Source organism: Zingiber officinale, chromosome 5B (genome assembly GCF_018446385.1).
Source record: "Zingiber officinale cultivar Zhangliang chromosome 5B, Zo_v1.1, whole genome shotgun sequence".
Classification (NCBI taxonomy): Eukaryota; Viridiplantae; Streptophyta; class Magnoliopsida; order Zingiberales; family Zingiberaceae; genus Zingiber; species Zingiber officinale.
This window is the reverse complement of record NC_055995.1, coordinates 36,467,194-36,484,373: the sequence shown is the minus strand read 5'-3', so window position 1 is coordinate 36,484,373 and position 17,180 is coordinate 36,467,194. Positions and strand designations below refer to the sequence as shown.

The 17,180-nt window shown below is 37.6% G+C and overlaps 1 protein-coding gene and 1 long non-coding RNA gene across 3 annotated transcripts; one reads left to right on the top strand and one right to left on the bottom strand.

The window, feature by feature from the left end:
* Positions 1-3,305: 3,305 nt before the first annotated feature.
* On the top strand, positions 3,306-5,730 carry LOC121984355 (cytokinin dehydrogenase 9-like). Its single transcript, XM_042537245.1, has 5 exons — positions 3,306-4,156; positions 4,234-4,361; positions 4,460-4,720; positions 4,831-5,096; positions 5,203-5,730. Exons 1-5 carry the CDS (start codon positions 3,559-3,561, stop codon positions 5,555-5,557), a joined length of 1,608 nt encoding a protein of 535 aa, XP_042393179.1. The 5' UTR covers positions 3,306-3,558; the 3' UTR covers positions 5,558-5,730.
* A 9,471-nt stretch (positions 5,731-15,201) lies between these two features.
* Positions 15,202-16,853, bottom strand: LOC121987348. 2 transcript variants are annotated; one of them, XR_006113516.1, is made up of 4 exons: positions 16,326-16,853; positions 16,135-16,238; positions 15,981-16,054; positions 15,209-15,263 (listed from the first exon to the last, which is right to left on the bottom strand). It is a non-coding gene; the product is annotated as an uncharacterized LOC121987348 (long non-coding RNA). The 2 variants fall into 2 exon arrangements; XR_006113517.1 differs by having other exon boundaries at positions 15,202-15,263; positions 16,135-16,853.
* Positions 16,854-17,180: the final 327 nt, after the last annotated feature.

Below are 17,180 nucleotides of genomic sequence, written 5' to 3'. Positions count from 1 at the left end.
ATTGAGGGAGTGCGCAGAACTAGACTCCATGTTCTATTTTGAAGAAGCCATCAAATTTTGTAGTCATTGCACTACGCCAGTTTGGATCCTTGCTTGCTTGTGTAAAACAAGTTGGTTCAATAGATTTTTGAAGAGACCACTAGAGCTCGTGGAAGGGGATATCGAGTTACATTTGGTGGACAACGCTCATAAATGTCACTAACGGGAAGCATTCGACGAGGAGCATTATCATCTGAATCACTTGTTAATGGCGATGAGGAAGTAGGGTGACATGGTGATGTAGATGATGGACTTGCATTATTCGAGGATCCAGAACTAGAGAGCATATTATCTTCGACTGGCGAAGCTTCCAAGATTGGAGCAGTAACATGAGGTGATTCTGATGGTATAGGGGAGTTATTAGAGAGTTCTGGAGCAAGACCTAGGATGCCATTACTTTTGACAATATTAGGTGGCATTAAGAAGGTGCCACTTGTATCTGGAGGAGAAATCGAAGAAGCTACCGAAAAAGGGAATAGCGACTCATCAAAAATAACATGTCGTGAAATATAAATTCGTCGTGTTGGTATATGCAAGCAATGATAACCATGATGCAAATTACTATAACCAAGAAAAACACATTGTAGTGAACGAGAGTCAAGTTTGTGTTTAGAATAGGGGCGTAACCATGTATAACATGTGCAACCAAAAATTTGAAGGAAAGTGTAATCAGGGGTTTGATTATAAAGTTTTTCAAAAGGACACTTATGATTGAGCAATGTAGTAGGAAGTCGATTTATGAGTTATACTGCAGTGCTAACAGTTTCATCCCAAAATTTACGTGGAACCGATGCATGATGAAGAAGAGCTAAGGCAGTTTCAACTATATGTCTATGCTTTTTCTCAGCAGAGCCATTTTGTTCTAGAGTGTGAGGACAAGAAACTCGATGAACAATTCCACAATGGACAAAATGACGATAGAGAGCTTGATATTCGTCTCCCTAATCAGAATGAAAAGAGAGTATTTTACGATTAAAATATAGTTCAACTTGAAAATTATAGAATATATCAAATAAATCTGATTCTCTTCTCATAGGATAGAGCCAATTATATTTACTATAATGATCAATGAAGGTAATATAATATTGGAACCCTTGATTAGACAAAATAGGTGCAGGGCCCTAAACATCAGAATAGATTATTTCAAGTGAAAAATTAGAAACATGATCAGATGAAGAAAAAGACAGTTTATGACTTTTAGATTCCATACATGCCCTACATAAATGAGATGGAGAGGAGGTAATGGAAGTAAGTAAATCATACCTATTGATGATTGACTGAATAATACGAAGGGAAGGATGACCAAGTCGAGCATGTTAAGCTGATTTATTTGTGTGTTCACCAACAAAAACTTTGATTGAAGAACTCTGAAAATAATAAAGGTCATTTTTTATTCTCCTATAAAACACAATAGCATTTGTTCCTCTATCTTTTATAAGATAATGATTATGGTGAAACTCAAAAATGGCATTGTTATCAAGACAAAACTGACGTGTAGAAAGTAAATTTTTAGTAATAGATGGAACATGAAAATCATTGCGCATGTGAAAAGTTCGATTAGATAAATGAACATATGTGTTTCCAAGATTTGCAATTTGTAAACCTGAACCATCGCCTACTTGAACCGTATCTGAGTTATAATATGACATTACGTCTATAAGGATATTATAATCTGATGTGACATGATAAGTTACTTCAGTGTAAATATACCAATCAGTAGATGAAAACTCGGGGGTTTTACCACAAGTAGACACGGATGAGAGGATTTTAGGATATACTTGTGAAATAGATGGTTGTCTTGAGGCTGTAGGACCACTAATAAAATTTGAGTCAAATGGACTAGGATATATATTGAATATCAAAATGTCTATTTCCGAGATAAATTTTACATTTTACTCGAGACTAAATAAGTCTTTTAGGGCATATATTTCCAATATGACCAACGATGTGACAAATCTGACATCAGTCTGAACTTTGCTTTTGGCCTCTTTGATATCGTTGAGTATTTGACATCTAAAGTAAAATTAACTTGTCTAGCGGCAGCTATTAGATGACGTCACAAGAAAGAGCTTCTACCTTGTGGTTGATGACCGTGAAGAAAAAACCACAGACAGAATAGTTAAGGAACTTTTTTTTTTTTGTGGAAGAGAAACACAAAGATTAAGGAAGAGGAAAGAGAAAAAAGGGGTTGACGGCGGAAGAAAATAGAGAAGAACAAGAAAATTAAAATAGGTAGGAAAGAAGAAGAGGCTTGAGGGGAAAAAAATAAAAAATATTCGTCGTTTATTGAATCTCTGTCTCAAAAAGTTGAGGAAAGATAAAAAGAGATGACTGATAATTTAATTTGATTTGATGATTTAATCTAATTAATTCTGATAATTCTATTTTATCTCTTTTATATTTAACTTCTTATACAATAATAACACATCGTTGTGTTAGAATAAATATCTCCTATATTTTACTCCCTTTTAAAAAGTATATAGCTTTCTTACCGAGGCCACTAAGGTAACGATTGTACCAAGAGTTTATGGCATGAAAGATGATTTAAATCGAATCATAATTATGGATATTATAAATATGTACGGACATGCCTTCGGGGAAGTGTAAATCCATATTCGGATTGCATTAAACACCACAACTTAAGCTCATCGAATGTCACAGCAAACTAAATTAGTCAATATTTTACCAGTTGGATATTAATTTTCTTACCTTCTGACGGACATATTAACGTGTAGATATGAATTGGTGTGGCGTTAATAACAAATTGGTAACTACACAAATAAGAATGACCGATCATTGATAACCGACTGTTGACGTTTTGATCCGAACGAGCAAAGGTTGTAAATGACTCTGAGAATGACGTTGTCGTGTCTCAGAGTTCTGTATAAAGAGACTCCTTCCACAGAAAAAACAGAATATAGTAAGCATAAACTTCATCCACCTTCCTCCCCCACAATATCCAACTCCTTGCATGCCGTGCTATATGCTTGAACTACTCTTATGTGATAGTATTCAAGAACAAGCTCAGTTCGTCATTAACAGTCAGTGTTTGAGTTGGAACGTATGTGTGTCGACGACCAGTGAGTCCGCTCGATATCTTCTAGAACGTTTGGCGCTTCTACCACAAAGCGATGGCCCAAGCACTAAGGAGGCTGGCTGACTGCAGTTACAGTTGCGTGGGAGAAGGCTTTGCCACGTCGCTAAACTCTCGCACCTCGCTTGCTGCTCGCCTTTATATACATACATCCACTTGGTAAAGTAACACACACAGCTTGAGACGACGACGAATCAAATTATGTCTGATCGATATGAAGGAAACCTATGACAGGCACCAGAGTAGCCCGTCTTCTTACAATCCCCAGATCCATCAAACACTAGTTGACAAATCCATTAGCTCTTGACTCCGCCTTTAAATTCCCTCCGATCCCTCTCTCGCTTTCTGCATATTGTCTGTCTACCCTGCCTCTCTAACTTCCTTTTTCTTTCAAACTCCACATAAATCATATATACCACCAATTAATGGCCATGCATAGCTACTTCCTTCACCTCTTCCTCATCGTGGCCCTTGGCAGCGTCGTCACCACGCACGTCTCCAACCCAGTGGTACCCTCCCCCCTCCGACCGCTCCTCCACCTCCAAGGCAATTTAAGCTTCGACGACGCGCCCCTGGCCGCAAAGGACTTCGGGAATATATACCAGCTACTGCCGGCGGCAGTCCTGTACCCGGCGTCCGTCTCCGATGTTGTCTCCACCGTGCAGCACGTGTTCCAGTTAGGGCCGAGATCGAAGCTCACGGTGGCGGCCCGCGGGCACGGGCACTCTCTTCAGGGCCAGGCGCAGACTGACGGTGGAATAGTGGTGCGAATGGAGGCGCTCGGTGGGGGGACGCGGGTGGTGCATCAGCAACATGGAGGGCAGCCTTACGCGGACGCCTCCGGAGGAGAGCTGTGGATCAATGTGCTGGTGGAGTGTTTGAAGCATGGGCTGGCGCCCAAGTCGTGGACCGACTACCTCCACCTCACCGTTGGAGGAACACTGTCCAACGCCGGGATCAGTGGACAGGCTTTTCGGCACGGCCCACAGATCAGCAATGTGTACCAACTCGAGATCGTCACAGGTTAACATAACCTATTTCCACGTACTCTGAAATTTAAACTCAAATTATATATATATATAATATATGTTGGGATGCAGGCAAAGGAGAGGTGATGAATTGCTCCGAGGAAGAGAATAGTGAGCTCTTCCATGCTGCTAGGGGAGGGCTGGGCCAGTTTGGAATCATCACAAGAGCGCAGATTGCACTGGAGCCGGCTCCAGAGATGGTAGTACTAAACGATCTGGACTAGTGCAATTATATTGACGCTACTGAATCATTAGTCAGTATGTAATATAATTCAGCGCGTGCATGTCTCTGGCGCAGGTGAGATGGATTAGAGTGTTGTACTCTGACTTCACTAGCTTTACGGAGGACCAGGAAATGCTGATATCGGCAAAGGAGACCTTCGATTACATAGAAGGCTTCGTGATCACCAACAGGACAGGACTTATAAACAATTGGAGATCTTCGTTCAACCCGAGGGATCCTGTCCGAGCGAGCCAATTTGATTCCGATGGCAAGATTCTCTTTTGTCTCGAGATGACTAAAAACTTCAACCAACATGAAGCTGAGAGCATGGACCAGGTATAACATCATTAGACGCATGCACACACCCAATCAATTTCTTAGCTTGCATGATATAAGAATAACATTCTCATTAGTCGTTTTTGATTAATTCATTGATAATATTACAGCAAGTGGAGCAACATTTGTCCAAGCTGAGGTACCTACCGTCCACGCTTTTCCAATCGGAAGTCTCCTACTTGGAGTTCTTAGATAGAGTTCATGCGTCCGAAGTGAAGCTGAGGTCCAAAGGGCTGTGGGATGTCCCACACCCATGGCTCAACCTCTTCATACCAAGAGCCAGAATCAAAGACTTCGCAAGGGAAGTCTTTGGCAAAATTCTAAGAGACAGTAGTAGCAGAGGCCCCATTCTTCTATATCCACTTAATCGATCAAAGTAAGCAATTATATATCTTAATTATCAAGTCATCATCTACTAGTTAGCTAGCTAGCAAATCCAAACTGAATTGTATATCTTTGTTCATCTTTAACGGTGGGTGCAGGTGGGATAATCGAACATCAGCAGTGATACCAGATGAGGAGATCTTCTACTTGGTGGCCTTGCTATCTTCAGCACCATCTCATGGCAGCTTAGAGGAAGCGCTGAAACAGAATAGAAAGATCCTAGATTTCTGCAACAAGGAAGGAATCAAAATGAAGCAGTACTTGCCATACTATACAACACAGGAAGAGTGGAGAGGCCACTACGGTGACAGATGGGAGATGTTTGCCCATAGGAAAGGCATTTATGATCCCTTGTCCATCCTCGCTCCCGGACAAAGAATATTCCACAAGGCAGTGCAGTCCTCCTCCTCCTCGATCGTAATACATCCTGAAGCTAATCATGTACAGGGTTGAGAACTACTCGGGCAAGCTAAGGTAGTATATTCATACGTGGCCGGCAAAACAAGACCTGTATAAAGATAATTTACCAAGGCGCGCACCAACCTTGTTGAATATAACCATGTCAAAAATGATATTCTGAAAGTATCGCAATGGACTAACATTACCATTGCGTTTCTTGCTACTAATTAATGAAGTCAGATGTAAACTTCAACTTATTATTATTATTATTATTATTATTATTATTATTATTATTATTAACAACAACAAAGATTTCAAAGGATTACTTCTAATACAGTAGATTTTCTACAATCTACACCTAGAGATTATGCACAGGACAGTGACGAAACAAACTAAATTCCCAACCTGATCAATGTCTTGCGAGGATTTTCCATAGAACAACATCAATAGTTTTCTCATGTCTTATAAATGATGAATCCAAACACATGCAAGTGCAATCGGCTTGTCTCCTTTTCTAAATGCTTCGATTAATTCTATATTCACTAAGCCTTGAATTTTAGATGATCACATCACTTTTGATTCCACACTTTTCACAAAAACACAATCAACATTGATATCCATTGCAAATTTATTACTAGATCTACAACAGAAATGATCACTTCAACTGACATTTTACCTTTCAATTCTAATATTACCTTAGATAATATTTTGTGTTCCTAGTTTTCACTTAAATTTGATTTCTATGAGCAAAATTGTCGGCGCCTTAAATTGTTGTGTCATTTTCCCCCACCTTTTGTCTTCTATAAGACTTGGATATGGAGAAGATGATTTTAGCTCGGGTAAACAACATGGTGGTCTGTATTGCATGCTTCTGTTGCAAAGAATTCCAACCTGTCATCAATTTTCACACCATTCCAGTCCATAGCTTATGCATCCTGTGACCATTTCACTTTAAATTAACTTCTTCATTATTATCTTCAAATAATATTTCTTATGACAATAATTGTACTATTTGTCTTATGGAAAACAAACAAGACTTCTAGTTCCATTAAGCTCTCTATCAACTTGTGCTTCGTTTAATTTATTACATTGTGATATCTGGGGTCCTCACAAAGTACCCACACACTGATTCTTCCTACCATTGTAGATGACTTTACAAGATGCACATGGTTCCTTATGCAATACAAGTATGAAATCCAAAACATTTTGAAATCCTTCATTAATTTTGCTCCTACTTAATTTCAGGCCTATGTCAAAGCAGTCAGAGTAGATAATTATTTTGAATTTTTTATCTCTGAGTTTTTTAAGATTTCATGACATTGAATATCAACGCACTTATTTTTACACTCCATAGCAAAATAAAATTGTTGAAAGGAAGCATCATCATATCTCATTATAGCACAAGTATTACTTTGTCAATCTCATTTACCTTTGCATTTATGGTGTCAGCATGTTTTAACTATTGTTTATCTCATTAATCAATTACTATCACTATTGCTTTCAAATAAAATACTTTTTAAAATTCTATACAATTGTCCATCCTCACTTGCTCACCTGAAGATTTTTGGTGTTTATGCTATGCAACTATTGTACACCCAATTTAGAAATTCAAATCTTGTTCCAAATGTAGTATCTTTGTTGGACATTTGACTAGACAAAGAGGATACAAACTATATGATATGAAAACTGAGAAATTTTTCATCAGTTGTGATGTGAAGTTCAATGAAACCACTTCCCCTTTTTCATGCATCCATTTCAACCCCATCAAATTTTGAATTTGTCATATCCAATTTCCTCTCAAAAATCATAGAAACTGTTAGTTAAAGTCCTAGAGCCAATCATTTGATAATTATTATATGGACTCGTTATATCATATTCTTGTATATAAATAAATGCATTTGTTTTTTTTGTTATTATACTTAGTTGTATTGGTGACAAATAACTAAGTATAATAGCGTCCTTGAGTAGAAGATTCTTACCTATATCAATCGATTGGTTGAATCAATAGTGAGATGATATAGGGAACACTACTCTTAATCATTCCTAGTCGAGTATTAACATTCAGGGACAATGTTAATACGACGAGACTAGCATGTAGGTCAACTCGATGACTTGATCTCACAAGTCATGGATATAGAGATATCAAGTTGACACATGGGTATGCATTGGAGAATGTATACTGAATGACCCGTCATGAGAAAGTATCATGGCTCGTTATATGAGTGTCATATACTTTCTCATGTGGCTATTAGTATGACTACTAGTCCTTGGACCTGAAGTCACCACGGTTCCCTACATAAGGAGTTACGTACTTTGACTTCGTCAAACGTCACCCGTAACTGGGTGGACTATAAAGGCGATTACTGGGTATGTAACAAATTATGCGGAGGGATGTGAGTGATGTAGATGAGATCTATCCCTCCTATATGACGGGAGAGACATCGATATTCTTGATAGAGTGAGACCACTAAGTGCATGGCCATGCCCAAATGAGTCAATATGAGATGTTGAGCTCATTTGATTGAGTGAGTATACTTGAAGTTCAAGATTTAGATTGATTAGAGGATGACACGGTCTATGCCTCACATTGATCAATCTAGATGTCAAGGATAGAAGGACACTTGTCATATATTGTGAGGAGTCACAATTAGTAATCACAAGGTGATGTTGGATCTCAACATTCTTATAACTTGGGTAGTAATAATGTGTTGCTAGATACCGCTCATTACTTATGCTTCTAAATGAGTTTAGGAGCATTGCCAACGTTATAAGAACCTATAGGGTCACACACAAAGGGCAATTAGATGAAGATTATGTTCATTTGATGAACCTAAATGATTAGGTCCATGTGATGAACCAAATTGGATTAAGAGTAATCCAAATTGAGCTAATTGAGTTGGACTCAATTTGGTTCATGTGTTAAGTGAGTCTAATTTGGACTTAGACTCATTTAATTAATTTAATTCAATGAATAGAGATTCATTAAATTAAAATTGACTTGAACCAATGGTTAGATTAGATCAACCAAGGGAGAGAAGTGGTCAAGTTTGACTTGACTTAAGTAGAAAGATGAAGAGTCAAGTTTTGACTTGACCAATGCCACATCATCAAGGCTTCTTCATTTGGTCAAGTTTGACTTGACCAAATGCCACCTCATGGAGGAGATCAAGAGACTTGACTCTTGATATTCCATGGGGGTTACAAGCCTTGAAGTGGCCGGCCACTTAAAGATGAAATTGAGTGCATTTTGTGTGCTAATTGATTTCATCTTCTTCCTCCTCTCATCTTCTTCTCCCTCTCCTCCACCTCTTTGGCCGAAACTTCTAAGGGTGCTAGCACACCTTTTAGTTGTTTTCTCAATTATTTATTCGTGTGGATACACATAGAGAAGTATCTACTTTGATACTTTCGAGATCCGGCAAACTTTGGACGAGCGGGATTACGCGAAGGGCTTCGCATCAAGGGTAAACTCTTCTCCTTGTAGATCTAGTGTAGATCTAGGTTAGAAAACTCATATTCGAAGTTTTACGAAATTTTATTCTTCGCACGGATCCGGTGACGGAGATTTCGGGGTTTCCACAATGCAAAAAGCGATTTTTGTAGCCCGGAAAAATCCAACAGAAACATGACCTATCACATCACTATTTCCTTCTAGAATTCATTCTCACCAACTTGAGCAAACAAAAATAACTAATACACATGACCCATCTCTTCCACACATACAGAAATTATACATATATTCTTCCCTCTAGCGCCACTCAACCTTCCACGTTCACATGAGAAGCCAAAATTATACTACAACTTTCAAAAACATCAAACACTCCTTTTAAACTTACCACTACTGCCATTTCACCTCTAAGACAGTAAACACGACCCAAGCAACCTCTAGTGTGCCATAAAGACTTCTCAATGTTATGTTAAGCTGATTAGTCTATCTCAGCACCAAGTTCTATAATAAGTACTCGATATCGACTTTCCCATTTTTGCCCTATTCCCATTTTTCACCATCCCATTCTACTTTTCTAGTTGCTATCACAAATCACACCAACCCAGAAAATAAGACATAGCTATCCTTGATCCACATTGGCGACAAGTTATGAATACAAAATTTGAAGCATTACAACTCAACAACACATGGAGCTTCGTCCCTCTACCCATCAACCATAAATCGATTGGTGGCAAATGGGTTTACAAAATCAAATATAGGTCTGATGACACCATTGAGCACTACATGACTCATTTTGTTGCTAAGGGATACAATCATGTTAAAGGTGGTGACTATCAAGAAATATTTTCTCCAACCAAACTTACAACACTTCAATGTCTCCTTACTATTGCTGTTGCTCCAGTTGATATATCCACCAATTGGATGTTCAACATGCTTTCCTCCATGGAGATTTACATGAATTTGTCTATATGAAACCTCCACTTGGTCTTCATTGACAAGGAGAGAATACTATATTAGACTCAACAAGTCTCTTTATAAATTTAAACAAACATCTATAAAATGGTTCTCCATGTATAACATTTTCAAATACTATTCTAAAGGCTAGTTATCAACAATCAAAGGCTGATCTTTTGCTTTTCATCCCGACTGAAGGTATATTTTTTTTAACAGCAATTCTCATATATGTTGAGACATACTTCTCACAAGAAATAATTTATATGAAATGGAATGTTTCAAAGGATTCCTTCTTAAGTGCTTTTGTATCAAAGATCTTGGAAACTTGAATTACCTTTTTGGGTATTGAATTATCCCTCTCTGAAAAAAATATATTTTTATATCACAAAGAAAGTACACATTGGACATTTTGCAAGATTAAAGACTCCTAGGTGGATGCCACGACAATTTCCCAATGGAGCAAAATTTGAAACTCAGTTCCACTAGTGGAGAATTGCTAATATAGTAACTAGAATGTGCTACCATTTGAAACCTTACATACATCAACGGTACTCTTGATTAGGAATTATTAATTCTTCGGATAATAGTTTACTTTAGAAAGCATTTTGTGATTCAGATCGGAGGTTGTTGTGCCACAAGATCAGTTATAGGATATTACATTTTCCTTAGAAATTCTCTCATATCATGGAAATCCATGAAGCAAGTTAACGTCTCTAGATCATTAGCTGAGGCTAAATATCAAGCCATGACTAGTACATTTTTGGAGCTAACTTGGTTGTGTTATTTACTAGATAACTTAAAGACCCTTAGACGACTCCTATACCATTGTTTTGCGGCAATCAAGCAATTTTGCATATTTTGACAAATCTGGTCTTTCACATACGAAACACATTGACATAGACTATCATATAATACAAGAAAAATAAAAGATAGAATGATCGAACCTTCTTTTGTGCCTTCAAGCTCGGAAATGATCACTTTGTGAATTTGCACAAGTTTCTACTCTTCAACTCAAGAGGGAGTATTAGAAAGTATCTTATATTAACATTTTCCCATTCTTTATCTATTAATTATATATTGATTTTTTTCATTATTTATTTATTTGTGTGAATTAAATTCCACAAGAAGAAGAAGAAGAAGAAGATTATGACCTCAACTCTAGATTTAGTTTATAATAGGTATATATATACACAATGTTAATAAAATATATATCTCAATTCCTCCATTGTCGGTTCTTCTATTATTTTGACACCACTACAAAAAAACAATAATTTAGGGACGAAAGTTTGGGACGAAAAATTTTCGTTCCAAAATCGTAACAATTTTGGTGACAAAAACAAAATTTGATCCAAATTAGAAACGAAATCTGCAACAAAATATTTTCGTCGCAAATTCCCAACGAATATTATTTTCGTTGCAAAATTCGTCCCAAAATCTGGGATGAATCCTAGATTCGTCCCAAATTCTGGAACGAATCTAGGATTCGTCCCAGATTCTGGGACGAATCCAGGATTCGTTCCAGAATCGAAATTTATTTTAAGAAAAAAAACGAAAAAAAGGGCCAAAATCTGGGACGAATCCAGAATTCATCCCAGATTTTGGAACGAATCCAGGATTCGTCCCAGATTTTGGGACTAATCCAGGATTCGTCCCAGATTTTGGGACGAATCAGGAATTCGACCCAAATTTAAGAAAAATAAAAAATAAAAGACAAATCATTTGGAAGGCCTAAATATGGATGTAACGATCTCAGAATTTTATGAAACAAGTTTCTAAGGGTTTCTAATTTTCTCATGATCTTAAAAATATTCTCATCCATAATTTTAACCTCATATATTTAGTAGGGTGATTTTTTAACCCGAATTTGACCTAATTCATAATAAAAAATTCACCGCTTTTATATAGTATGTTAAAATTATGGATGAATATATTTCTAAGATCATGAGAAAATTAGAAATCCATAGAAACTTATTTCATGGAATTCCGAGATCGTTCGGTCCATATTTAGGCCTTCCAAATAAATTTTCTTTTATTTTTTATTTTTCTTAAGTTTGGGACGAATCCAGGATTCGCCCCAAATTTAAGAAAAATAAAAAAGAAAAGAAAAATTATTTGGAAGGCCTAAATATGGACCTAACGATCTCGGAATTTCATGAAACAAATTTTTATGGTTCGTAATTTTCTCATGATCTTAAAAATATCCTAAATCTAAATTTTAACCTAATATATTGAGTGTGGTGATTTTTTAACATGAATATGACCTAATTCGTAATAAAAAATTTACCGCACTGAATATAATATGTTAAAATTATAGATGAATATATTTTTAAGATCATGAGAAAATTAGGAACCCGTAGAAACTTATTTCATAAAATTCCGAGATCGTTAGGTCCATATTTAGTGAAACATAGATAGTTTAGTATTAATTAAGTATGTTAGCGTTTAAGGCATATTTGAAAATGTGTTTAAAACTTAAAATATAGATCTACAGATGTCAGAATTTCATGAAACAAGAGTCTATAAGTTTCTAATTTCCCCTTAATCATAAATATATCCTCATCCTTAATTTTAAAATAATATATTGAGTTTCGTGTTTTTTTTACCTTAATTAGGTCAAATTCGAGTTAAAAAATCACCACACTAAATATATGAGACTAAAATTATGGATGAGGATATTTTTAAGATCATGAGAAAATTAGGAACTCAAAGAAACTTGTTTCATGAAATTCGGAGATCGTTAGGCCCATATTTAGGCCTTCCGAATGATTTTCCTTTTATTTTTTATTTTTCTTAAATCTGGGACGAATCCAGGAATTCATCCTAAATTTTGGGATGAATTTCTGGATTCGTCCCAGATTTAGGGATGAATCCAGGATTCGTCCCAAATTTAAGAAAAATAAAAAAGAAAAGAAAAATTATTTGGAAGGCCTAAATATGGACCTAACGATCTCGGAATTTCATGAAATAAGTTTCTATGGGTTCGTAATTTTCTCATGATCTTAAAAATATCCTAAATCTAAATTTTAACCTAATATATTGAGTGTGGTGATTTTTTAATATGAATATGACCTAATTCATAATAAAAAATTTACCGCACTGAATATAATATGTTAAAATTATGGATGAAGATATTTTTAAGATCATGAGAAAATTAGGAATCCGTAGAAACTTATTTCATGAAATTCTGAGATCGTTAGGTCCATATTTAGTGAAACATAGATAGTTTAGTATTAATTAAGTATGTTAGCGTTTAAGGCATGTTTGAATATGTGTTTAAAACTTAAAATATAGATCTACAAATGTCAGAATTTCATGAAACAAGAGTCTATAAGTTTCTAATTTCCCCTTAATCATAAATATATCCTCATCCTTAATTTTAAAATAATATATTGAGTTTAGTGTTTTTTTTACCTTAATTAGGTCAAATTCGGGTTAAAAAATCACCACACTAAATATATGAGATTAAAATTGTCACGCCCCCAAAGGAGTCCCAGCCAGACAAAAATCCGACAACATCTCCCCTGTACCGGTGACAATATGAAGCATCACTACAAACAAAATATACATCAGCCACATGCGGCTGGAATATTTATATACACAACCACGCAGTGATAATAACAGCCCACTCGGCTGGAATGAAACAATCACAACCACGCAGTTAAAAACACAGCGGAAAACAAAGGAAAGCCCACACAAACCAAATAAATACAATGCATGCCGGCACGGCTTAAACACAAATACAACACCAAACGAATAAGATAGCCACATGGCTAAACACAAATACAATGCCAAAATAAGAAAAGAACATACAAAAGAAAACAAGCACGATCTTCGGATGTGACGTAGGACCCGGCAGACAGGATACTCCGAGCGACACTCCAACCATCTACCTGAAAACATAAAGATATACATGCGGTGGTGAGTATAGGTAACTCAGCGGGTAACAGAAAAGATAGTGCATGGTCCATAAACAAAACATGGAGATCAAAAGTATACAGTCTCAGTAGGGAATAAAGAACATGATCATCCTATCATAATCAATGCACCTAAACATATCTGACATAATAACCTGACATATAAACTGTACAAACCACAACTAACATAATGACAGATACATACCCAACTGAATCGACCCGGTACATGATCGATCAAGAACTCACCGGATCTGCAGCGGATATACCCGTGACACTGTGCGATATAAGCATTGCGTATACATGTAAAATAAATGGCATATATGTGGCAACCAAATGCAACAACCATATCTCGATCGAGTGCAATAACGACAATCATACGTAGTATCTACTGGCGATGCAAACGCAGATGCCGCGCGTCAAACGCAGAATAATAACTACGTGTCGTGCTCCACGGTCACCCCGCCACCTCTCCGAACACCACGACCCCTGTATGGCCGAGTGGCTACTGTACTACCCTCCAGCCCACTATATAGTGGTCGAGGCGGACAGTCCGCTAGTAGCTATCTAACTACATAGCATCGGGGTCCCTGACCGCTCACAACGCCGGATCTCACTAAACCTCGTGATCGGGTGGCACGACAGACAACAATTGCTCCAACTACCACTACCCATGAGTGGCCGAGTGGGCGGTGCTAAACCAAACCAACTGACGACTCTCTCACCACAAGGGAGACAATGGTCATCAGATGCAATGAATGATGAACATGATATATATATATATAATCATCATCCATGCAACAACCCCAAACCTCATAAATACCTCCAACATGAGTATAATCGTCATGATACCTCCACATATCCCACCAAACATATGTATACAACTACACATGTATAATCAACCAATAATCCCCAATGAACATATCAGACACACATGGACAACCCCACATATACAATCAACATGTATCCTCCAATAAAAACACATCGGACACGTGTATAAACCACAGACGTGCAATCAACACACTCCTCCAAAAGTACATAACAAATACGGATATACACACCGCATGTAAATGCACGGTTAACCAGATGACTCCTCTACACATACCCACCTATGTACAGTCCACATCATATACCCAATCAGCATGATAATACCAACCACCCGACAATCCCTACAGGACACACTCTACACGTGTAATCACCATAGAGTAGATATCAAGAGTTGAGACTGTATATGAATTAAATGGAACACCTCAAAGATCAAGCCTAAGTCTCTAGCAGGAAGTCAACAAACAGATATGATATAAGGTAAAGCAGTCTAATCCATCGGATAACAACCATGCACTAAGTACAAGAAAATCTACATAGAGGTAAAGGAAGAAATACCCGCCTTAAGATATCTCGTATCAACAGACCCACCACATCGTGATGAACGTCTCATATCAAAGTCCTGCATAAATCAATACATATATCTCATTTTGCCAAATTCATATGATCAAATAGCTAAATAAAAGTCCTAACCCAATTAGGATCACTCCAACTAAATCTGATCTCTAAGTGATCCTCCAAACAATCCCTAATCCAACTCCTTCTAGATCCAAACATAATCCACAATTTATCAACCAATCCAAAACGCATCAATCATCACATCTTGAATCCAACTCACATATCCACCTCTAAATTACCAATCCACCACATAATAATCTCAATTCATAACAACTTATCATATAAATCAAATCTCCATCATAAGTCCACATCAACCTATCAACCAAATCATCAAACTACAATCAATCACAAGCTCCAACACTAATCCATCTTTAAATTCTCACCCAAATTACTCTAACTAGACTTAACTCCATCCACAAATGAATCCCAAATTCATAACCGATCATAAACTCCAACATCCCAGTATTATCTACTATACATCATTATTCAAACATGCATAATCACCCTCATGATTCACCTCTAACAATTTATCCAAACAACCACAAATCATGAAACCTCCAACATAATAGGATACAAATCCTTATCAATCCACATCTTAATTGATCCTTTAATTCTCACTAATCAATCTAAGCAAGAATAACAAAACCCTACCACCCATTAGACCACCTAACCTAGCATATACTAATGAAAATAGTAGCAATACCTCACTGGAGTCACCTACCGTGAGATTTTTAGTAGCAATACAGCAGCTCACCACCATGATTCCCTGTCCATGCTACAAGGGCGCATACACACCTATCCTTCCAAAACAATCCAAAACTAGATTTTGTACAGCAAAGAATAGCTAAACCATTAATAAACATATCAAACCTTACCTCAACAAACCCTCCATCTTCACCCGTGGCCTCCACACTTCAAGAATTGGAGAGGGTGGTGATCGACAATAGGGACCTCCACCATACTTTGATCCGATGCTTACCTCCAATCCAAAACAAGAGAAACATCACAGTTGGAACCCTATAAACCCAGATTCTTGAATCCACAATGATCCCCGACACTACATTACCTCAATTTGTCGCCTCCAAGTAATGTAGTGCGATCCTCTTCAGCTAGTGAAGATCCGGAATGCACTCCAGTGAACCGATCGAGAAGAAGATTCAGAGGCGATCGGACGCCTGTGAATGACACGGAGTAACTTCCCCGCAATGCCCTAGTCGCCGAGCCCTTGCCTCGTGTGCCAGCACAGCCAAAGAGGAGATCGCAGCGTCGGAGATGGTCGGAGCCATCAAGATCGAGTGACGCTTTCCCCCTGGTGACACGACGAAGCCGAGATCGCTGGGGAAGCCGTCGGCGTCGGGTCGTCCGCAGGCGAGAGAGGAAGAGGAGAAACCACTCCACGCATCGAGAGGGAGGAGAGGGAGAGGAAAAGGAATCGCAGTGCCATCGCCCTAAAAGGATCGGCTGAAGCCCCTGGAGAAGACCGTCGCCGACGATCGGCGTTGATGCTCGGCGACCGGCGATGACCCGAGATCGCGAGGGAGAGGAGTCGGGGAAGGAAAGGATCGGGTGAAAGGGGAGTTCGGGAGAAAGAATGGGGAAGGAATTATAAACCTAGGTTATTTAAAACTTAGGTTAGTTTAATTAAAGGCTAAGTTAATTCCTCAATCAACTCCCAACTTATTTTGGGTATCCCAAACATGCTCTCTCTGTACCCCGAATTCATCCCCTCAAACCGGGTCATACGACCCCCGTTTAATTCCCGAAAAATTTCTAAAAATTCTAGAAAAATCCAATATGATTTTTCGTCAAATAATTTTTATTATTAAATTTATGGTATTTTACAAAAATTATGGATGAGGATATTTTTAAGATCATGAGAAAATTAGGAACCCAAAAAAACTTGTTTCATGAAATTCCGAGA